Source organism: Rutilus rutilus (genome assembly GCF_951802725.1).
Source record: "Rutilus rutilus genome assembly, chromosome: 1".
In the NCBI taxonomy this organism is placed as follows: Eukaryota; Metazoa; Chordata; class Actinopteri; order Cypriniformes; family Leuciscidae; genus Rutilus; species Rutilus rutilus.
Genome location: NC_140209.1, coordinates 80,072,018 through 80,096,784, shown reverse-complemented (window position 1 = coordinate 80,096,784; position 24,767 = coordinate 80,072,018). Strand labels below are relative to the sequence as shown.

Sequence of the window (24,767 nt, the reverse complement as noted above, 5' to 3'; positions counted from 1 at the left end):
CCACCCTGGTGGTCGGCATCCTATCCCCCTGGTGAATTTCCAATGGAACATTTAAATTCACCCATTACAGATGAATCAGTGCGCTCAACGAGTCCACGGGGAATAATCTCCGGGCAGAGCCTCAAACACAACTCTGTGATCACCTGACTCCCACCACCCGCAAGGGAGTGGCGCAAAATCAGGGACTGATTGTGAAAATCAGGGACAGCGAACGTGAGTCTAGATCTCAACACCGAGATAGGCATATTTTCACAAAGAAAACATGCACCATCCACAAAAGCTGCCTCAGCGTGTGGTATGCCCAAACACACGACACAGAAATTTTGACCATCACAGAGGGCTAGGGAACGACCACATCCAGCAGCGCACAGGTGGAAAGACATCCTTCTTCCGGAGAAGAAAGATGAAAAACTCACCCGTGTTTACTTCCTTGGAATAACGCCCTTCACCAGTGCTGGTGCACAGAGGGATGTCATTGCAGGGGGGGTTGCACAGGGTTTCCCGTCAGTGTCGCCGCGGAAAGTGAAGCACTCACTTTCATCGCCCTTAAACCGACTGTCAGCCAACAAACACAAAGGTTGCTGTGAGAACAGCAGTTAAGAGATTCAGAAGCTCACGATCACCGCTGCCACACGCTGTAACGTCAGCACTGGGAGAACTTCCAACATAAGTGCCAACACACCGGCTTGTTATTAAAGTACACTTTCAGAGATATCGACATAACAACCGATCGGCTCTGATCGGCTCCGAAGCGAAAAGAATGAATGGTGGGTGTATCCACTTCCCTGTTATACACGCGTGGATTGCACACCTGCCAAAGCTCATTTGGCTTGATTTGTATACAATATCAGTTGGTACGATCGACTAAGTTGAACGTTACCAGACTGAAAGGGAACAGGAGTGTCAGGGCTGTATCACAAAACCAAGAAATAGACTAGACAGAAGAGACCCTGACATCTGTATTGTAAAAAGCCCTCGCACTCGTGTCTTACCAAACCGGTAAGAGATATTTTGTAGAATGTGGGTAACCAGACCAGTTTCGCTTTTTTTGTATTTTTATTACTTTTATTGTATTTTTTTGTCCATATAATGGATATCATTGGGAACTGAAAACTTTTTATTACACATATGTTCAATTCAATAGCTTTTTCACTGTACAATATAAAGATTATTTCACCATTTTTGATAATGTGTTCTGTAAACAGGACAGTTATTGCCCACTTATTACATTGCAATAGTTATTTTACAGGGTAAACTGGGAGGGTTATGGACAGCTCAAGCATTGTTGAGTTCCAATGGATGACATAATCCCTCTATTTCTGGACCCCATTCCTAATTCACAGAAATCATCTTAACCTCACCAAGGGACCCCTCAGATGAGTTCCAGGAGCCGCTCAAAGGAAGGGTGATCTACAGTGGCTGATTACTGATTAAAGCAAAAACCACCACACGTGTTCAGTTCAGTTCCACCTGTGCATTGCTTTCATGTGGAAATACTAAACTATAACAAGACAGTGAAGAAATGATGCAAAAAACAAAACATGCTTTAACTTTTGACCAGTGTAAGAGAATTATATTCTGGACGGAAGAAATTGATTGCATTTCAAAGCTAATGTAAAAAAAAATAAAAAAAAGATGAATGTTACATCATGGGGCAGTGGACAGTGGGCAGGAGATGGGAGGTGTCGTCTGATCCAGACACTGTATAAATTATAGACAAGAAAGAGAGCAGAACAAACTCCTAACAGCAGGAGACTCACTCATGGCCTATGAGACAGCGGACCATGAGACTCTTTACTGCTTTCCTGCCGTCAACTCATCATGTATCAAGGGAAAACGCTCTAAATATGAATACAATATCATGTATGTGTTTGTATCATTGCTGTCAGCATGGACTGTGTTTCTGAACCTGCTGGTGATCATCTCCATCTCTCACTTCAAGAAGCTTCACACTCCAACCAACCTGATTATTCTCTCTCTGGCTGTGGCCGACATGCTTATGGGAGTTCTTTTACCCATAGAGGGCTCTAGGCAGATTGAGACGTGTTGGTACTTTGGAGAAACTTTATGTAAACTTTTTATGATAATCCTTGGATTGGTTTTCTCAGGATCTCTCAGTAATTTAGTTTTAATTGCTGTTGATCGTTATGTGGCTGTGTGTCACCCTTTACTGTACCCACAGAAAATAACCACAACTAAAACTTTAATAACCATCTGTCTGAGCTGGGTTTGTTTTTCAACTTATTACACTACCCTTGTAATTAATAATGGATATTTTGACAATCCACTCAGAACAGACACGTGTTATGGAGAGTGTTCTCTTACGATAGGATTTGCCTGGTTTGTTATTGATCTGTTCATGTCTTTTATTTTTCCATGTACCCAAATCATATCTTTATATTTGAGGATTTTCTATGTTGCACATCAGCAAGTGAAAGTTATAAACTCTCTGATGAAGGGTGGTAAATGTGTAACGGAAGGTTCATTGAGGAGGAAATCTGAGAGTAAAGCTGCTCTGACATTAGGAATAATTGTGATAGTTTATATTGTCACAGGTTGGGATGGGCCAAGCTAGACTGCACCCACCCCTGAACCAGGACCACCTCGAGGAGCGTGTCAGAGGGAAGAGTCGGAGACAGAATAAATTTAACAAGTTTTATTTCGAAGTAAAAGCAAATTGGAAATCCTAATCTAAAATCTTCTCCCTTGTTGCCCTCAGGGATCGAAGGTGAACGATGCAACGGCCGGGCCTCTCCCACCCTCTTCCTCAGTGCGGACCCTGCAGTGGATGGGCGGCGAACAGGTGGATGGTCACGTAGGTCTTCCACAGGTGGGGATGCGGTTGGCAAGTGAGCGGTCCGGTAAGTCTCCTCTGGTAAGTAGATGATTTCCGGCCTTCCTTCCTTCTTTCACAGGTGCGGAACTTGTGGCGAATGGATGTCAGTCAGGTACGTATACAGAGTAAATAGATGGAGGACCCACTGTATGGCGACTCCAACACGGCTCACTGTTCCCACGCTCGCCCGCAGAGGAGGAGGCAGGCACTTCTCCAGTACAGGTGGATTACAAAGATGCAGCAGACTCGAAGTCAACAAGCTGAACGGGGCTTCTTCTGGAACAGACAGAATGAATACTTCAACAGTATACACTTCTCACAGTTGTTGCAGGGGGACGTGCACTTCTCACCATACAGATGGGTTGCGAGGCTGCAGCAGACTCAAAGTCAACAGAACGAACAGGGACTCTTCAGAGGCAGACAGAATGGATGCTTCAGACAGAACGTACAGCTCTCACGCTTTTTCTGAGAGGGATGACCACTTCTCACAGTACAGGTGGATTACAAAGATGCAGCAGACTCGAAGTCAACAAGCGAAACGGGGCTTCTTCTGGAACAGACAGAATGAGATGCTGCAGACAAGTATACAGTTCACATGCGCTGAAAGGAACGAACACTTCTCACAATGCAGATGAGTTGCAGAGATACAGCAGACTCGACGTCGACAGGCCGAACAGGGCTTCTTCCGACATAGACAGAGTGGATATTTCAGACAGAGCGTACCAGCCTCACGTTCGTGACAGAGGGACAGCCACTTCTCCCAGCACAGGTGACTATAAGGATGCAGCAGACTCAAAGTCGACAGGCTGCACGGGGCTCCTACTGGGACAGACAGAATGGATACTGCAGACAGGTATACAGTTCACATGCGCTGAAAGGAACAAACACTTCTCACAATGCAGATGAGTTGCAGGGATACAGCAGACTCGAAGTCGACGGGCTGAACGGGGCTTCTACTGAGACAGACAGAATGGATGCTTCAGACAAAGTATACAGTTCACATACGTTGAAAGGAGCGAACACTTCTCACAGTATAGATGAGTTGCAGGGATACAGCAGACTCGAAGTCAACAGACTGAACAGGGCTTCTTCTGCCACAGACAGAGTGGATGTTTCAGCCAGAGCGTGCCAGCCTCATGTTCAGGACAGAGGGACAGTCACTTCTCTCAGCACAGGTGGGCTACAAGGATGCAGCAGACTCGAAGTTGACAGGCTGCACGGGGTTTTTACTGAGACAGACAGTGAACATTTCAACAGGACATCTCCTCTCCTATTAGCGCAAACAGAGGGGTTAATTCAAATCCCAGATGATAATTCCTCCACATCCAGACAGTTAGAACAAATCAATGTCACAGAACTCACTAATGACAGTAGACCAGTGTTACATCCCTGGCCCTGTTTTTTTTTTTTTTCTCTCTTATCTTTTGTGAGAGTTCTAGGACTGACTCCTCCTTGGTGGACGGGATTGCCCTAATGAAGATCAGCTGCACTTGTGGCAAACTATTTAAGGAGCTCCTGGATTTTGCCTAGGTCTCTCTCATTTGTTTTGTGACTTTGTTTGAAGAGTGGGTTCTTGAGTTTGTGTTCCCATATGATTTCCACACCTCTACCAACCTCATTTCCAACTGTTTATTGATTTGATTTTGTGTTGATATTTACTATAATTATCTTGTGTTTGAACCCTAGACATTATTGGTTTAACTTTAAATAAATTTACAATTTCTTTATTTTAATTCATCTTGTCAGTTGTCCTCTTTGTGTTATGACTTTGAGCCGGGTCGTAACAACCAGCATAGCACAGGGAGAGTGCACGGCAAAAGGGAATGTATCTTCCACACACACGGCAATTCCACTTCAAGCATATAATGTGGGGGAAACATCAATCCTAGGCACTGCAAAACTCACTTCACAAGATGCAATTTAAAGCCAGCACTCACCCTTTGGTCTCTGTGCGAGGGGGCCGTGATCATCAATACTGCTGAGGATGTTTTGGGAGGTTGTTCTTCACATACACAGGCAGAATTCACATCACCATTTTTAATGGAGGAGAAGATAAGAGACCGGTAATGAATCAATACAATCCACTCAGTGATATTTATGATCGTGATCCAAACACTCCCAGCCACATCCAATTCAGTGTCAAATACATGCAATTACGAGACTCAGTTCTCAGTTACTTAGCTCTTCTCCAATGTAAACGGGGTATTTCACTCTCCCTCTGTTGTCCTCAAATCTCTCATCAAGCCAACACTCTCCTCTTCATTCACCAGTACTCCAATAACTGCAACTGCCCAATAAAACGACTTCTCACGGGGGAGAAAGACCAACCCCAACCGCCTCTCTCTCCTGCTTTTTATCCTCTCAAATGCGAACAGGGCTTCTTCCAAACTCTGAGTAAATTCCCCACACCTGTAGCCAATCTGTTGGGGTTGTCATAACAACAGACACACACAGGCCCGGGGACGGAGTTTCACTCACAAGTGTCCCACCAGAAACACTGCTTCGGCGGGAATAAGTTCCACATGTTTTTTTGTCACGTCGTGACAATATGATTTGTTTTTGTACCATACTATATCTGTTCTATATCAGTAATCTCTTCCACAACCTTAAATGTTTTATCATGGGTCTTGTACACAAATTCAGGTCTGAAGCCACTGATATATGCTTTATTTTATCCCTGGTTTAAAAAGACAGCTAAACACAACTTAACTCTGAAGATATTTCAGCCAGCATCATCTCTGGTTGATATTTTTACAAAGCATCAATAGTAATTAAACTGGTAAAGCTGTCACTCATAAAGGATATGATTATCTTTGTAGGATTTATATTTGTAATTTACACTACATGTTTCTTAGTGTGTAGCTTATTTCAGAGAGTACCCAGATAGCAGACGGATGTGGGCCACTTCAGGCAATGATGCGGCACTGGTGGCCTTCTTATGGCCCGGACCAAATGTGTCTGAGCCTGAAGTGGCCCACATGTAAAATGGCAAATATGGCCCAAAAAATGTAAATCACATGTGGGCCATTTTAGGCAAAGATGCGGCACTCATGGGAATGTGTAATCTGAATCTGAACCTAAAGTGGCCCATATGATAGATAATAAACATGGCCCAAATATGACAAACCAAATGTGGGGCACCTATGGCAAAAACGTGGCACAATCGACAATGACTAATCTGGATGTAAACCAAATATGGCCCACATATGTTTCAGCAAATGTGGCCCAGTTATCTTAAAACATATCTGGGCCAGGTTTGGCAAAGATATGGCACAGTGGCACTGGCTCATCTGAATGTGAGCCAAAAGTGGCCCACATATAATCCTGAAAATGTGGCCCAGTTATCTTATAACACATCTGGGCCAGGTTTGGCAAAGATATGGCTAAGTGACCACTGGCTCATCTGGATGTGAGCCAAAAGTGGCCCACATATAACGCTGCAAATGAGGCACAGTTATCTTAAAATGTATTTGGGCCAGTTTTGGCAAAGATATGGTACAGTGGCACTGCCTCAGGTGTGAGCCGAAAGTACCACCCATATGACATGGCAAATATGGCCCATATAATTCATAACAATTTGGGCCACATTTGGAAAATATACGGCACAGTCAGCATTGGCTAATCAGGGTGTAAGTCTAACTTGGCCCACATTTGAAATATGCCCCGCAAAAATTTAAACCTACGTGGTAAGTCCATTTCTGGCTTAGATGCAACACTTCTGACAATGGCTAATTTAGCTCAAAAAGGACAGACTTTGAAACTGCCGTGAAATTTTTTTTAACGACATGTAAGAATATTTTTTGGTATAGATGCAGCAGACACTTAGGCTGTGTGTCGTGTCCACCAATGCGGTTTTTTTTTTCACGTGACTGGTGTGTTTCTTCAATTGTTTTCAATGGGAGTGCCGCGTTTTTAAAACGCAATGTATTTTTCTGGCTATAAAGCGCTGAACACTCAGCGTTTTTTATAGATCGGCGAGAGTTAAAGAATGTTAAACTTTGGTTAAAACACTCATCAATGTCATTTTCTACCAGACCGTCCAATCACAATGGAGGAGGGGCGGGAAAAATACCACACCGACCAACTGTCACAACATTCTTTCTGTACAACATCAAATAGCAGAGTAGATGGAAAAATAAAATTTCTGCTTTCCTAACATACGTGTCTATACCGTACTATACAAACATTATTAGTATTATACAAATTATCAGCGAAATCAGTTACAAGTAAACTGTGCCACGGATATTCTGTATAGCAACAAAGCGTCTAAAAAACAAAAAAAACAAAACAAAAAAAACGCTCCACTACCAAAACACTTTCAATCACCCACAGCTAGGCGTTTTCAGCAGATTGCCTAGCATTTTCGGCTGGCTAAAAACGCTTTGGTGAACACATGGCCTTAGGCTGGATGTGAGGCTACATGTACTTACATCTATGACATATATGCTATTGCTGACATGTTTTGTAGGTAGAGTGTCTCGAAAAGTTTAAGTGTCTAAGTTCAAACTTATGAAGAGTTTTTTTATGGTTTTGGGATGTGCAAGAAGATACTTTAGTTGCTGTTTGTGCAAAGCTTGGGGCACAATGATTTTACCAAGTACATGCTCCTGTATCAACATATTTTTGTTGATCTTGGAACATCATTCCTGTCCATAAAAATAGTCCTAACCCTAACCCTAACCCTAACCCTAACCCTACAATCAGAGGGAAATTATAATAACACTGATCTAGAAGCATGGTTGAAAGCCTAAACTTGACATAACTGCAAACTTCAATTCTAATTGGTCGATATGAATGCTGTTCCAGGATCAATAAAGATGTTGAGCCAGGAACATGTTGTAGCCTACTCGGTGAAACCTTGCTTATCTTGCTAGCAGTGTCATAGGCCTAACTTCTAGAGCAGACCCGGACAAACTTCCACTGGGGCCTCAAGATGAGTTAAAATTATGACATAATAATTAATCAATCAAGATATTTCTTATTACTTGGCTATTTTTATAACAAATGTACTGGATTTGTTGTGGAGAGTAGGACTATAAGTCGACATTGAAGTCAAAAAGCTTGTTATTCACTGTTCCTATGTGTCTCAAGTGACCCCACAAAGGGTATTTGAAACCCCCTTAAAATATTATATATATATATATAAATATTTTAAAATGAAATAAACATATTTTAAATAAATAAATAAACATTTAATTGTATTACATTTCTGGCTTAATATAATTTACATTTATACAACTGTCATTTTTAGGCTATAAATAATCTTTCTTAAAGATAAAAAATATATATCATTTTAATTGACATTATAATTGATGAAATACGATTAAATGAACGACAAAGCAGCAGAAGCTCTTGTGAGAAAATATTATTTTGATAATTAAATTTTTCAGCCCCCTGCATTCATGACAAAATTGTCCCTTTTTTTGCTTCAGCTTACTTCTTTATTAGAGATAAGATCTCTATTTTGTTTATAACAAAATATTTACTGCAAGTTGTCTTTGAAAAAAAAAAAAAAATTCAAACTGATTCGGCCCTTTAAATTTAAACGTAGCCGTAAAGCGCGAAAAAGGCGCTCGAAACCAAAAGGTCAAAGGATTGTCAGTTGGAGGGAGGACGAATACTGCAAACAATCAAGGTAAGATATAATCGATACATTTATATTTTCTTAGCGATTGCTTCGTTATATCCATGTTGTGTGAGTTAATGGAATAACTTCTAATTTCGAAGTAACATTATTTTGGCAGTTTAAAACTAAGCTAGATCTATTATGGTTGTCGAATACGAAATGAACAAGTATCGATTGACCGATTGATCTTGCCAACCTTCAGTCAGTTCTGCACGGTGAAAGTATTTAACTCTTGTCTTATTTTGGCACAACAATGAAAAATGTATATATAATAGCCTATAGTGTAATTTTTCATTCATGTTTATACATTGGGCATACAGTAATACTGCAGTAACTGCACTAGTTTTATTACTTTGTGACAGCATTTTTCGTTAACTAGCAATAATGCACAAATTACTACATGCTTTTTCTTACAATAAAAGCTTTTATGAGATGATTACAAAGTAACAATAGCCTAATAGATATTATCGAGCAAGTTGGTTCAGGTATTATTACTCTATGTATTTCACATTTTTAGTATATTTTTTCATTTAATGTTTTGAGTCAGGATGTTCACCTTAATAACATGTCAATGTGATTTGCTACAGAAAACTGCTGGTGGGAATAAAATAGCCTACAGTTTAGAGTTCACTGTCACCATTAAGGTAAGCTGCTGATACGTTTCATGTGCTACAAAATAAAAAAGTATCAATGAAAAAGCTTCTTTTTGTTTGTTTTTCAGCGCACCTGGTTATTGACTGTACTTCATGTAATTGTAGGTGTAATTACTGTGTCATGGAGCGAGAAAAGTGGAATATCACTCGCAGCAATTTAAGGAAAAGGGCTGTTAAAAGAGTCACCCAGTTTATGAAATCTTTGAATGATGAGGATAGTATGGATTGTACTAATGAAGAGCATAGTGTTGAAAATGAAGTAGTTACTTCAAGCTTTGTTTTGCCACCAATCTGTGGATCAGAAAGTGATGGGGAAAGCGAATCAGCAAGTGACGAGGATAGTCTTTATATTACTAAAGATTTAGCGGGATGTTTGAGAGACTGGGCAACACATTTTCGCATTTCATTGATTGCTTTGTCTGCCCTTTTGTCGATACTGAAAGTCTATCACCCATCTTTGCCAAAAGATGCAAGAACATTACTCAAAACACAGACTCAACATAGTGTTGTTTCCTTGGCGAGTGGATCATTCCATTACTTTGGTATACAGAACATGTTCAGCCACATATTTCAGAAGCTTACATCAGTTGTCCGGAATCATCACAGCTTCAAATTACAAGTTCAGGTGTACAGTTCTGGCCAATTTTAGGAATGCTCCAGGCTTACAGTAGAAAACCTATGCTGATTGCTCTTTACTGTGGGAACTCGAAGCCTCAGTCATTGTCAGAATATCTGAAGGATCTGGTCTGTGAGTTGAAATCCTTGAGCACTGGTTTTGTAATTAATGGAAAGACCTTCTTCTTGACTGTGTGCTCGGTAATCTGTGATGCTCCTGCGAGGGCTTTTATTAAGGGTATTAAGTCACACAATGAATACAGTGGCTGTGATAAATGTGTACAGTCTGGCATTTACATTAATAATCGCATGACATTCCCAGAACTTAATTCTAGGGTAAGAACCGATGTTTCTTTTTCAAATGCAGAGGATGAAGACCACCATGTACAACATTCCCCATTTTGTGAAACATCTGTTGCCATGGTTAGTGGATTTCCACATGACTATATGCATTTAGTGTGCTTAGGTGTGGTGCGTCGTCTGCTTGATTTGTGGATGGGAACTCGCGGCAAGTTGAGTTACCGTATTTCATCCAGGCAAGTGTCTATCATTTCTGGCAAACTGCTTGCTCTCAAGAGTTACATACCCTCTGAATTTGCTAGAAGACCAAGGGCACTTGATGAAAGGTTACGATGGAAAGCAACAGAACTTAGGCAGTTCTTACTTTACACTGGTCCAGTAGTTTTGAGGGATGTGCTGACTACTGAGGTTTACCAAAATTTTATGTTGTTGTCTGTGGGCATATATATATTGGCAAGTCCAACATATTGTTTGCTGTTAAATGACTTTGCAAACACACTACTTAGATCATTTGTTAAGCATTTTGGGGAACTCTATGGTCATTGTTTTTTAGTGTGCAACATACATGGTCTGACTCATCTCAGTGATGATGTGAAGGTGCATGGCCACTTAGATTTAATATCAGGGTTTCCTTTTGAAAACTACTTAAAAAAATTTAAAGGAATGGTTAGAAAACCTAGCTCACCACTGCAGCAAGTTATACGCAGAATTTCAGAACTTGATTCAACAAGTTTAAATGATGAGGAAACCCGGAAAGCTCACAAAAAAATGAAAATGCGGCACTCAGATGGACCTGTTCCAGAAGGATTCACAGGAGCGGTCTCCCAATTTAAGGAACTGTCGATAGATGAGTTTGTCATCAACACATCAGAGAGGGACAGATGTATAAAGATGAACAATAAGATACTATTGGTTCAGAATATAATTGTCTTTGAAGGTGAGGAATATATTGTCTGCAAAGAATATAGACACATTGCAAAGTTCTTTGATTATCCCACTGAGTCCACAGATTTGGGAATTTGTTTTGTGTCAGATCTGTCACCAAAGCTGATGTGCTTAACATTAGATACCAAAATGCAGAAGTGCGTCCGGTTGCCTTTGGAGGTTGGATTTGTTGTCATTCCACTTCTTCATGCAGACCCATCCTAAATGTCATTCATTGCGTGGTGTTTTGGTAGTCTTTAAATCTGAATTTTAGATAGTCCAATCTTTTTCAAATTGAATTAATTTATGTGCAGATTGGCATCACAATTAGACAGCAGTGACAGAGTCCAGCCTGCCTTGGGTTATCTCAGTAGGTGTGTATACCATATTTATACTTCTAATAACTTGGTTCTGAAACATGTGTTAATAAGGACATTTATGTGCACTTAAACCATCATTCACCTTTTAAAGCCCTTATTATGATTTATCATAAAAAATGACTTCTAATTATGGTCATTTGTTTAAATTAAAAAAGTGCAAAAGTTACAAGTGCATACTCTTAATGTTAGTTACTTTGTGCCTCTTTCTGTTCTAGGTCATGTTTTACATTGTAGAGTTTCTAGAAACCCAAGAAGTTGAAGTGGTACCAGCACTTTGGGTTGAAAAGGAAATATGTCAATGGCCAGCTCAATACAGACGTGATGAATTAGTAAAGGCCATACGAAATGAGGAGCAACCTGGACACACGTGGGACGCATATTGTGTTCGAATTTTATATAAAGCTGGTATGCACATCACATATTATTATTTACCAATAGGCTTTTGAAAAAAAATCTAATGATATTTCTTTACAGCAACCTACAAAGCTGCTCGTCTAAAACTTCCTCAAGTAGAAACACAAACTGACCTTCAGACAGCAGAGGAAGAAGATGTGGATGACATTCCAAAGAAAAGGCGAAAAAGGCTGTAAGTATTAAAGTGCCATTCTACTACTATTGCTGTAGGCATAAAAAATTATGTTTATTGCTTGTAATATGTTTTTGTTCCTCTTTAATATTTACTTGTTTTTATGTTTATGTTTTGAAGCTATATTCGTTTATATAAGCTACAATTTAAAAGTGTAATTTAAAGTGTAAAACTTATTTTTTAAAGTGTAATTATTTAAAAAAAAAAGTTCTTATAAATACATACAGTGTGTAATTCCATCACAAACATTTTTTTGAGGTGACTCAATCATGATCATGAGGTGACTAAAGATTCCCAGTTCCCAGCCATATTATACAATGATTTATTGCTTGTCTTTGTTGAATAATACAGAAAATAAAGAGCTTAAAAAACTAGTATATGAAATCGCATTATTAGTAAAAACAAAAAAAAAACAATTATTACATGTTCGGCCTCAAACTCTGACCATGATGACATTGTGTCACTACTAAAAGAGATTGAATCTGATCTTAGATTTGTTAGTGCATTAACATTTCTGCAAATGTTTAGACTGGTTGGGGGGTAATATGCTTGTAATATATGCTTAGGGAAACCCTGGACATTGGCCTTAAATACAAGCTTAAATCTAAAAAAAGGGTACAGCTGGGCAGATAAGGGCAGGAACACAAAGCATTGACGATTCTTAAGGGAAACAGTTGGGCAACTAGGAGATAGTGGTGACAGAAGCGAGAAACAGGGCAGGCAGGGAGGAACAGGAACAGCAGAAATTTGAGACACTACCAGACTAGACTGAGACTGATCTGTGAAATTGATTAAAATAAATTTTGATTTTATTTTCTGTGCCCCGACAAGACCAAACATTCGCTTTGAGAGTGACGACAAAGATTTGGTTAAACAAACAGGATCGTTGCCTCCAGCCCCAAAGATAACAGGACCAAACTTTGCAATTGAGTCTGCAATAAAGAGAAGGGTTCAAAAGCTTGAAACCCCAAAGCATATGACAAGTCCTGAGCCCAGACACTCTGTGACAAGTCCTGAGCCCCAGCGTGCTGAAAAAAGCCCCGAACCCAGTCGGTCTATGGGAAGTTCTGAAGCACAACAGTCAGGAACAGTTACTTTAAGTGGTCTTGCTCGTAAGTGATTTATTAAATAAATACTCATGTCTCTTTCTAGATTTGTTTTCACAGGTAAATAAAAATTATTATCTGTTAAAATTACATAAATCACATGTTTGTCTTTATTTTTAGCTCTTCTGCATAGAATTCTTACAAATCAGGAAATGATGATGGATCAACTCAAAGTCATTCTGATGAACATGCAGAAAATGGGCGAACCTGCTCATGGGCAGGATCCCATCGACAGAGACTTACTGCCGCTGAAAGATCTTACCTCCCTGCTGGCTCTGGAAAAACGTCTGAGGGAAGAGGCTGACCTCAAAAAAAAAATTGTAACTAACACTTTGCCCAGGGTTCTCAAGTCTCACGCATTGGCCGTGAGACACACGCAATTCAACCAGTTCACACGCTCACACGCCACACCGTGTATTTCTCACGCTGAAAAGGCAATGCCAACCAAGTTGTCCTGCAAGCTTTATATATAACGTTGTATACGAGGCGCAGGCACACAAAGTGAAGCTTCCTGCCGCCAGCACGTATCTCGGCCAGATTGCGTTCGTTACATAGATGCGCGAACCATAGGCGCGAACACACGGAAGTTGACGGAAAATTCTCGGCCGCCGTACGTTCGTTACTAAGTAACCAACAACATCACGCGAACACACGTCGTGATGGAGAAGGTAAGTTGGAATTAAGAAAGCTCGTCTAACATTTTTAGGCCAGAACATTAAATATATCAATGTTATCAAGGCGTCAAAATGTGCAACAAACACTTACAACACAAAACACATTTCATAAGCTGGAGTGTGTACTCTTGTGTACACACACACACACACACACATGTAGTGTTTTAATTTTTTGTGGGGACTTTCCATAGACATAATGATTTTTATACTGTACAAACTGTATATTCTATTCCCTTACACTAACCCTACCCCTAAACCTACCCATCACAGAAAACTTTCTGCAATTTCACATTTTCAAAAAAACATAACTTTTTTGATTTATAAGCCGTTTTCCTCATGGGGACCAAAAAATGTCCCCACACGAACAAGGATTTCGGATATTGCCCTCCTTGTGGGGACATTTTGTCCCCATAATGTAAGGTTTACCAGGCCATACTTACACACACACCTTAATACTATGTCATTTGTTCACAATGTCCCACCACACAATAAATCATTATACCATTACGACTAGACACATTCAAAATGCAAAAAGATTTGTTTTTCCAAACTGTTTGGAGCAATTTCTTATATTTTTGTATATTTGTAATTTTGAAATATAACATTTAAGAGTATATTTGATGTGATTAATTGCTCTGTCATTTATCAGATTTAACAATTGTTATAATTTCAATTTGTGGTGGTTAATTATGAACAATGGGTAAAATTGGGGGGCGGGGACGGACGGACGGGCGGGGGCGGGGCTCCATTAGGGCTCCTCCCCTAACCGCATGTGATCTCACTCCAAGCTTTTGATAAAACTTGAGAACCCTGCTTTGCCTTACCAGCATATTGCATAAACTACTCCGACATACATTAAATTTGACTAAACTTTAATCAGACAATATATTAATATTCCACTTTATTGGACCATGGAAAACTAAAATTGATATTTTAAACTGGGGATCATTGCGGTTAAACCTCAAGGACACTGCAACTTCATGTTGTCAGTTGAATATGGAACTGCATCAGTGATAGAGTAACAGTCCTACAGTAGATAACAGGTTAAGAAAGCAAGTATCCAACAAAGAGACTGTTCTAAATGCCAACTAAGCGTGAAGTGATATAATGTATTTTTTATTTTATTCTGAATTGGGTAACTGTGAGTAGTGTTTATATAAAACATTTATCCATGTTTTTCAAATGATCTTTTTTAGATTACTGCATTGAGCTTCATTGGAGGAGTTGATGTTAAGGATAGCGTTTGGCGGGTTATGGGGCAGTGTATCACCAACTCCCTTGGCAAACAACTTAACTGGCGTGGCATCAATGGCAAAACAGCTTTCCACAAACTGCAGCTGAAAGATGTCATTACTGGTAAGTGTTACAGTACATTGCATCTTCACTCTAATAAGTCCATTCTCTATTTCTTGCATGCTTGATGCATATTTGCTCAAATTTACGTAATTATTAAAAAAGGTTGATTAAAAAAAGTAAACACTTAAATGCATACTTGCACGGGTATGACAGCCAGCAGTTTATCACTAAAAGCTTTATTGTGGAAACAATCCCAAACATAACTGTCCATCTCCACACATGGAGCTTTCATACAATAAGAAACTGATGCAACAGGCAATCCATATTACCTGATGCATCCCTTACTAAAAAGAAGTAAACTTTACAGTTAGGTCTGGGCGATAAAACGATAATGAAAATTATCGCAATATACTTTTTCTCAATTAAACGATATCAAGAGTTTGATAAATGTTTGATAATATTTATGCGCCAGAAGCGGAACAAAACTCACTTGAACCTCGCGCCACACTGGACATGTATCCGCTCGGCTCAAAGTCCAAACTGCAGCGCAGCGTTTATCAGATCAGATGTGTTTACTTGCTGAATGGTCTTGATCACATGACCACTAAACAGCGCTGTGAGATCCAGTGAGAAGCGCTTGAATTTAGCGAAGAACACCAATGTCTCAGTGATTTAAACCAGTTTAAAGGCAGATGAAACAGCGCTGACAAACAGGAGGAACACTGTGCACAGAAGGCTTTTCCGTCTACAAATTCCCATCATTTACCATGGATTTACTGTAACGTTAGCCTAGTAATATTAACTGCACAATGAAATGTGGGATATACATATTGAATTGTATTATATTATTAATGTAGACAATGTATTAAAGGACTAATGGAGTATAATTACAGTATTTAATAATGTATTTAGGCTACTGTTTTTCATACAAATACCATAGAAACCATAAAGTTACATTTTGCCATGATAGTGAGGTGCTATAGGGCTATGCCTGGTTTTATCTGTAGTTATCATGATCTAATTGCATGACACTGGATGACCAATGGTTAATTTTAATAAAACTCAAACAGTCAGAATATTACATTTTTATCAAATTAAGACGAGGTTGTTCTATTAAACATGCTGTCGATTGCGCCATTACTGCGAATATCACAACAAAAGGCAAAGAGAAAATCACTCACAGCTCTTGAATAAATAACTTCAGCTTTAATAAGCATTAATCTATCTATGATAAACTATGCAGTGTTATTTTATATTTGATTACTTTATTAGAATACATTTTTAGACCATACCTGAACAGTAATTAGATTAGATTAGATTCAACTTTATTGTCATTACACAAGTACAGGTACAAGGCAACGAAATGCAGTTTAGGTCTAACCAGAAGTGCAATAGCAGCAAGTGCAGGATATACAGTGGTTCCATAAGTGCAGAACATGGATATGTACTGAATAAATATAGAGTTGAATACTATTATAAACAAAAATTTACAGATAGATTGTCCTATGAATATAATATACAGATAACTATTACTGTGAACAGAATTTACAGCTAGATATGTACTGAATATAATAATATACAGATGGCTATTACTATAAACAGAATGTTTACAGATAGATATGTACTGAATATAATATACAGATGGCTGTTACTATAAACATAATTTTACAGATAGATATGTACTATGAATATATATACAGATGGCTGTTACTATAAACAGAATGTGAGCATAATATACAGATGGATATTACTATAAACAGAATTTTACAAATAGATATATGTATAAGTTAGGCTAATGAGCAGTATAACAATGGATTTAAAGTAGTGCAAATAAAGTTTGGACAGAAGCTATCCGAGTGAGTGCAGTGGAAAGTAATTGCATATTACAGTTAAGGTACGATATTGCAATGTATATATAACAGTCGGTACTGTAAATAAACAGTCGGCAGTGCAAATGAGCATATTCCAGTCAAGGTAGTAGTGCAAGATGCATATGTAAACAGTTGTTACTGTAATAACAGTCAGCAGTGCAAATGAACATTATAGTATTGCAAATAACAAAATGGAGGCAGGTGTGAGGAGGGAGAGGAGAGTCAATCAGTATATAAGGGGAGTGGGATCAATGAGGGTTAGAGTTTAATAAAGAGACAGCTCTGGGGAAAAAACTGTTCTTTAGTCTGCTGGTCCTGGTCCGGAGGCACCTGAAACGCCTGCCGGAGGGCAGGAGAGAAAACAGTCTGTGGGCTGGGTGAGAGGAGTCCTTAAGGATGCTGCGAGCTCGATGCAGACAGCGTTTCCTCTGGATGTGCTCGATGGCAGGTAGTGGAGTCCCAGTGATGCGCTGGGCGGTTTTCACCACCCGCTGCAGTGCCTTGCGCTCTGCAACAGAACAGCTCCCATACCACACTGTAGCACAGTTGGTCAGGATGCTTTCTATTGCACAGCGATAGAAGTTCACCAGGATAGTGGAGGAAAGCTGATTCTTCCTCAGTGTCCTCAGGAAGAAGAGGCGCTGGTGAGCCTTCTTGACCAGGCTGGAGGTGTTGGTTGTCCAGGTCATGTCCGCCGAGATGTGGGTCCCCAGGAACTTGAAACTGGAGACACGCTCAACAGCCATTCCATTGATGTGGATGGTGTCGTGTGTGCCTCTTGACACTTTCCTGAAGTCCACGATGAGCTCCTTCGTTTTGGTGGTGTTGAGGAGCTGGTTATTTTCGGTGCACCATGTGGCCAGGTGCTTGATCTCCTCCCTATAGGCAGTCTCATCGTTGTTGCTGATGAGACCAATCACCGTAGTGTCGTCCGCAAACTTGACGATGGAATTAGATCCGTACACAGGCTTGCAGTCGGAGGTGAAGAGGGAGTAGAGGAACGGGCTTAGCACACAGCCCTGTGGTACACCAGTGTTGAGTGTGATGGATGTGGAGCAGTTGGAGCCTGATCGAACATTCTGGGGTCTGTTGGTCAAGAAGTCCAAAATCCAGTTGCACATGGAGGTGTTGAAGCCCAGGTCTCCAAGTTTGGCTATTAACTTAGTTGGGATGACAGTGTTGAATGCTGAGCTGAAGTCAACAAACAGCATGCGTGCATAAGTGTTCTTATTGTCCAGATGTGTGAGCACAGAGTGCAGTGCCATGGAGACTGCATCCTCTGTGCTCCTATTGCTACGGTAGGCAAACTGGTGTGAGTCCAATGTGGATGGTAGAGAGTCTTTTAGGTGTGCCAGGACCAGCCGCTCAAAGCACTTCATTACGATGGGTGTGAGTGCTACAGGGCGGTAGTCATTAAGGCACTTCGGGCTGGAGTGTTTTGGCACTGGCACAATGGAAGTGCATTTAAAGCATGTTGGTACAGTTGCTTGGGCAAGAGACAGGTTGAAAATGTCTGTAAAAACCCCAGCGAGCTGCTCCGCACATGCCCTGAGTACGCGTCCAGGGATGTTGTCTGGTCCAGCAGCCTTGTGCGCGCTGATCCTGCTCAGTGCATTGCAGACATCTGTGGAGGAGAGTGTGATCGGTGGGTGGTCAGCTGAGGATTTGAGCTTGGTGGCAGTTTCTCTGTTGTCTCTTTCAAAGCGAGCATAAAAGTCCTTTAGCTCGTTCAGGAAGTTGACATCAGTGGCTGCGGGGGTGGAGTGAGAGGGTTTGTAGTCACTGATGGCCTGAATGCCCTGCCACATGCGCCGAGGGTCAGCGTTGGAAAAGTGTCCCTCTATCTTAAGCTTGTAGCAGTGCTTGGCCTCTTTGATGCCCCTTTTCAGATTTGCTCTGGATGTGCTATAGGCTTGTGCATCTCCTGATCTGAAGGCAGTATTGCGTGTCTTCAATAGGAGTCGCACTTCCCTGTTCATCCATGGCTTCTGATTTGGGTATGTGGTGATCTGCTTCTGGGTTGTAACACTGTCAATGGTGGTATTAATATAATCCAGTACAGAGGAGGTGTAGCAGTCAATGTCCGTGTGAGAGCCACTGGTGGCTTGAGAAGCAAACATACTCCAGTCTGTGTGTAGAAACCTTTCCTGGAGTGAGAAATCTGCCCCCGCAGGCCACACCTTGATGGTCTTCACTGATGGCTTCACGCGATTGATCAGAGGTGCATATTTGGGGGTGAGGAACAAAGAAAGGTGATCTGACTGTCCCAAGTGGGGGAGGGGTGTCGCGACGTAAGCTTCAGCCATGTTTGTGTAAACATGGTCTAAGGTTTTGTTTCCTCTGGTGTGACAGGAAACATGCTGGTGAAATTTCGGTAGCACTGACTTTAAGTTTGAATGATTAAAATCACCCGCAACAATAAACGCAGCTTCCGGGTGAACGGTCTGTTGTTTACTGATGGCTGCGTGAAGTTCTTTCATAGCAAACTTGGCATCAGCATCCGGGGGAATATAGGCTGCAGTTATAATAGTGGAAGTGAACTCCCGCGGTAGATAATACGGTCTACATTTAACCATGAGAAACTCAAGGTTAGCTGAACAATGTCTCCCAACAATAGCAGAGTTTGTGCACCAAGCTTTGTTAATGTAAATGCACAATCCACCACCTCTGGTCTTACCGGAGCCATGTAATGTTCTATCCGCCCGGAATGTATGGCGTCCCGCTAGCTCAATAGCGTTGTCCGGTATTCCGCTGTTTAACCATGTTTCCGTGAAAATTAGAACATTACAGTTCAAAAGTCTCTTGCTGTATGTGATGTTGAGTCGAATCTCCTCCATTTTGTTCAACAGCGACCGTACATTGGCAAGGAAAATGCTGGGTAAAGAGAGCCGGTGTGGTGTTAGCTTTAGCTTAGCTCTTAGTCCTCCGCGCTTCCCCCGCCTTTGTTTACGATCTCGCCGGCGCCTGCGAGCACTTCCGCCCGGCCGGGCAGAGTGCATAGCCTCGGGTGATCTGGCGATCTCAGGAAGGAGTCGAAGGTTGTCCATAAAACTGTCGGAAATTCGCAAACCAATATCCAAAAGCTCACCTTGGGTGTACGATGTTAAGGCACAACTGTTCTGGACGAACAGACCCGAAATGAGCAAGAAAAATACTGCTAAATTACAGAATCTGGAGAGACCGCGAGCCTCGCGATGTACTCGCGCCGCCATCTTGGCCAAGTGATGTTAGATGACCTTCCTGAAATTAAAGCACTAGGCCTATATAATGTGCATCTTTATTTAATTGTTTATCTTTTTTTATCTATTGTTTATCTTTGTTTAATACTACTGCAAAATGCCCGTGCAAAATCAGTTTTTGTGTGTGTTTTTAGTATGCTAAACATCGAGAAAATGCTACGCTTGAGCAAACAGTTTGTAAATAGGTTACTACAAATGATGGCAAGTGTCCGTGCAAAATCAGTTTTTGTGTGTGTTTTTAGTAATTGTTGGTTTGGTGTGTTTAAGTGCTCATTGTTACAATTACACAGCAAAAGTTCAGTGGGATTGTAGAAAGCAAATATTGATACTGACATAGTGTCATACAATAAATGTGGAAAATTGATTCAGGGAGCCGGCTACACAGTGAACTCTGAGAAAAGCTGTGAATAAAATATAATATTCAGAAGTAAACAGTATAGCTGACTTAAAGGTCCCATGGCTTTTTATGGGATTATGTTAAGCTGACAGAGTCTTTATGTCAGAATATTTTTATTTTTACACCACATCCCTCTAAAAATGATATTTTTAACGATATCTTTTGCATTTCTCATCCAAACAACGTCAAACTCGGCACTGCACTTACTCGTGCCCGTAGCAAGACACCTGTCAAGTTTGAAATCCATCGGACTAACGGTTCGAGAGGTATGCAGCTAACAGACAGACAGACGTTTCTGTAATTTATATAACAAAAAGAACCGATAAAAATACTGTTAAAGTACCGGATCGATAAGCAGTATCGGTAAGAGTGGTAATACCATTAAAACCTTAACAATACCCATCCCTACCACAACGTGCGTGCACTTTGCTTCTCTCATCTACACAGACGCAGCAGTTGCAATTTAATATAGAGGTTGTTTGATATATTTTATGCTTTCATTCTGACCCCCAAGACTCAACTAATCCTTGGAGAGTCTTTTGGCCAATCAAACTTTCCTCCTCACCGTGTCTATATTGTCTTAATTTAGGACAATATAGATACGTCCTCTTCCTGGCAGATTTTTTGTAACATCTTTAATTGATTGGAACTTCTGAATTATTTTCAAATAATTTAGCTATTTTCTTACAGCCAGTTTCTATTTTGTGATGCTCAACAATCTTTTGCTGCACATCAGAACTATATTCTTTGGTTTTACTCACTGTGATGGATAGTGATGTCAATTTTCACAAATTTCCATGATCGATCGTCATTTAAATTAACGATCAATTAATCGATTAATCATTAGCCTTAATACTGTGATATGCGTCTACTGCAGTGGCTATGGCCAACAGCATGACAGGGTCTGCAAATGCTGCTCAATATATATATATATATATATAATCAGATATATTCAAAATAAACATAATATTACAAATTATATCTGCACAAAATGACGCAAATTCATGCACAAGTGAACTTGAACTAAGTGACGTGCCATTCATTCAGAACTACTCATGTTGTGGACGTGCTCTTCCTGGAGCAACGCGACACGGCAACTAAACCCAAATAATTCACAATGTTTTATTACAATATTGTTCTCTTTATAATGTTATGTAATATTACAGTCCCAATAGTCATTATTAGTCGTGCACTGCCGTTTGAGCTGCGCGCGCTGAAGCTGATGCTTTACTACAGAGTTAATTCTTAACCAAATGCATCCAATATGAGATAAATCAGATATAGATAGGTTAGGCCTACACAAAATATACACAATATTACAACTTACATTTGCACAAAACAAAAGGCTGCGAATGCACACGCAAACTTATAGTCATGATGAAGGTGTAAAATGGTCCCAAACATAACTCCGGCGTGCTCGCTATACATGTTTTGCGGTTGACCAGCATGCACACGCATGAAGACCTGCTTAATCGATGATCGATAAGTTATATCGATTAAATGTATTATCGACAAATAATCTATCGTCGATTAATCGTTGACATCCCTAGTGATGGATGATTAAGGGAATTTGGCCTTTGTGTTTCCTCATATTTAAACTCCTCTGAAACAAGAAATCATAGCTATACAATTCCATGTTCCTAGTCACCCTGGTTTGTGCACACTTGTGCATTTTGGGCATCTGGAAACAAAGAGTGTCCTTGTCTGTGGACAAAATGTTCTTTACAGTGGCACTGGCAAAGTATGCACCTGGCTAATGCTTGTCTTCCCGCTAATTGTGTCCTAAGATTTTCAAAAGTTGTTTAATCCATCCTTGCATTTACAATGTTATATATTTTTAGGAACTGTCAGAAACAATAAACTGACAGCTGGAGCCACTGATCAAGAGATCGAAACATTTATAAAAAAATAGCTTCATCTGTCAAGTGACCGAGACGGAGGGAGAAGAGAAAGGGAGAAACGGAGGAGGGTTTAAGACACCAGTAAGTCAGTTACATTGTGTTTTTGCTATATGTGTATAATACCATGGTCTGTCTGAATACTTGATTCTGATTGGCTGCAAGGTATACATTAAAACATTGGTAAAACTTTAACATTAGTTAAAGTAATGTAAACTCATGTTGTTCCAACCCCGTAAGCCTCCCTCCATCTTCGGAACACAAATTAAGATATTTATGATGAAATCTGACAGCTGGATCACTCCTCCATAGCCTTCTAAGGGATTGAAACTTGCTGGCCCAGAAAACGTATTGAAAACATAGTTAAAATAGTCCAAGTGACAAAAGTGGCTCAACCATAAGTTTATCAAGCGATGAGAATACTTTTCATGCGCAAAAAACAAACAAAAACAACTACTTTATTCCACTATTCATTTTCGGCTACTTAGTTCAATCAAGTTCACGTAGTGTAACTGCGGGTTCTTCGTTACCATGCAGGCTCACTATTGGCCGACACTGGTCATGTGTGTGATGCGCTGCACAGTTAAACTATGTAAAATTACTTGAACTAAGCATAGAACTAAGCAGCCGAAAATGAATAGTGGAATAAAGTTATTATTTTTGTTTGTTTTTTTGCGCACAAAAAGTATTCTCATCGCTTGATAAACTTATGGTTGAGCCACTGTTGTCACTTGGACTATTTTAACGATGTTTTCAATACGTTTTCTGGGCTGGCAAGTTTCAATCCCTTAGAAGCCTATGGAGGAGTGAGCCAGCTCTCAGATTTCATCATAAATATCTTAATTTGTGTTCCGAAGATGAACGGAAGTCTTACGGGGTTGGAACAACATAAGGGTGAGTAATTACTGACAGAATTTTCATTTTTGGGTGAACTAACCCTTTAACTACTTTAGTTGACATGAGGCATGCACAATTCTTTTACAGCATTTATTAATCTTAGTTAATGTTCATTGTGATGCTCCCTAATGCATTATTCAATTCAAAAGTTGTATTTGTTAACATTAGTTAATGCACTGTGAACTAACATGAACAAACAGTGAATGACTGTAACATTAAAAAAGCTTAATAAATAATGCAGTTCATGTTAGTTAATACTAGTTAATACATTCATTAATGTTAACAATTAAGGCCTTAGAGTTACCAAACTGTTTAATGCACTGGTGGTTCCAGTCCATTTTTTCCCCATTCAGTATTAATGTGCTATTGCTATTAAAACACTATTGTAAAGTCAGCATTCTGTTACTGAGTCAACAGGTTTTTTTTTTGTGTGTGTATCCAATAAAGGCTTCCAAGATTGCCATGATGACGCAGATGGGCCCAGTCAAGGAAGTCAAATTGTTTAATTTTGGATGGCTCCATTTGACATTGTTTTTTAGTGTGTTTACTTCTGCATTGTCTGTTTTTTTTATATATATATATTTTTTTTATGACCAACTGGAAACATGTTTTGTTTTTTGTTTAGTTCTAAGATACTTTATATGCACATATTTTGTATTTGTTTATTATTACTATTTTTTTGTTTTAGATTGCTTTCCAGTTTTGAAAATGGAAACTTGGTTGTTCTTTGACAATATTAATAAATTATGCAAATGTTTTCAATGTGTTTAAATCATCTGTTGTAACTTCTCTTAACACAAAAAGGGGGCATTTTTAAATTTCTCTTTAGTTTATACTTAGTGTCAGTGATATGGCACAGCATGCACACACAAAAACACACAGTTATGGTTTATTTATGTAATTCTTGGCTAACATGTGGCTGAACAACTGGCCTACTTGTGGACCAGATCTGGCAAACAGGAGTGCATTGCAAAAGTGCCACCATTCCATGCTGCATGAGGAATGTTGGGAAAGACCAGGGTTTGTATAAAAATCAACTGTGGCCAGGTGTGGTTTATTTGGTTTGTTGTTGGGTTACATGTGGCATTGCTATGGCTTAATTGTGGCCCAAATCTGGCAAACAGGAGCGGATTGCCTTAAGTGCCATAATTTTCATCTGGCCCACATACCGCGTGAAATGATGGCACTTGGGCGGTCCGCTCCTGTTTGCCAGATTTGGGCCACAATTAAGCCATAGCAATGCCGCATGTCAGCCGTAAACAAAACAAATGAAGCAGAACTGGCCCATATCTGCCACACAGTTTACAGTTCAAAGAGTATGTGGGCCAGTTCTGCTTCATTTGTTTTGTTTACGGCTGACATGCGGCATTGCTATGGCTTAATTGTGGCCCAAATCTGGCAAACAGGAGCGGACCGCCCAAGTGCCATCATTCCACGCGGTATGTGGGCCAGATGAAAGTGTCAAGTGT

General features: G+C 40.0%; 1 protein-coding gene and 1 long non-coding RNA gene across 2 annotated transcripts; both read left to right on the top strand.

Moving 5' to 3' along the window:
* Nucleotides 1-1,603: 1,603 nt before the first annotated feature.
* Nucleotides 1,604-5,604, top strand: LOC311275717 (trace amine-associated receptor 13c-like; the record flags this gene model as incomplete). The annotated part of the gene is made up of 2 exons (XM_084384934.1): nucleotides 1,604-2,548; nucleotides 5,389-5,604. The coding sequence occupies exons 1-2, from the start codon at nucleotides 1,763-1,765 to the stop codon at nucleotides 5,602-5,604; spliced, it is 1,002 nt and encodes a 333-aa protein (XP_084241060.1). The 5' UTR covers nucleotides 1,604-1,762.
* Nucleotides 5,605-11,194: 5,590 nt separating this feature from the next.
* On the top strand, nucleotides 11,195-11,913 carry LOC311301197. Its single transcript, XR_014629410.1, has 3 exons — nucleotides 11,195-11,328; nucleotides 11,550-11,739; nucleotides 11,809-11,913. It is a non-coding gene; the product is annotated as an uncharacterized lncRNA (long non-coding RNA).
* Nucleotides 11,914-24,767: the final 12,854 nt, after the last annotated feature.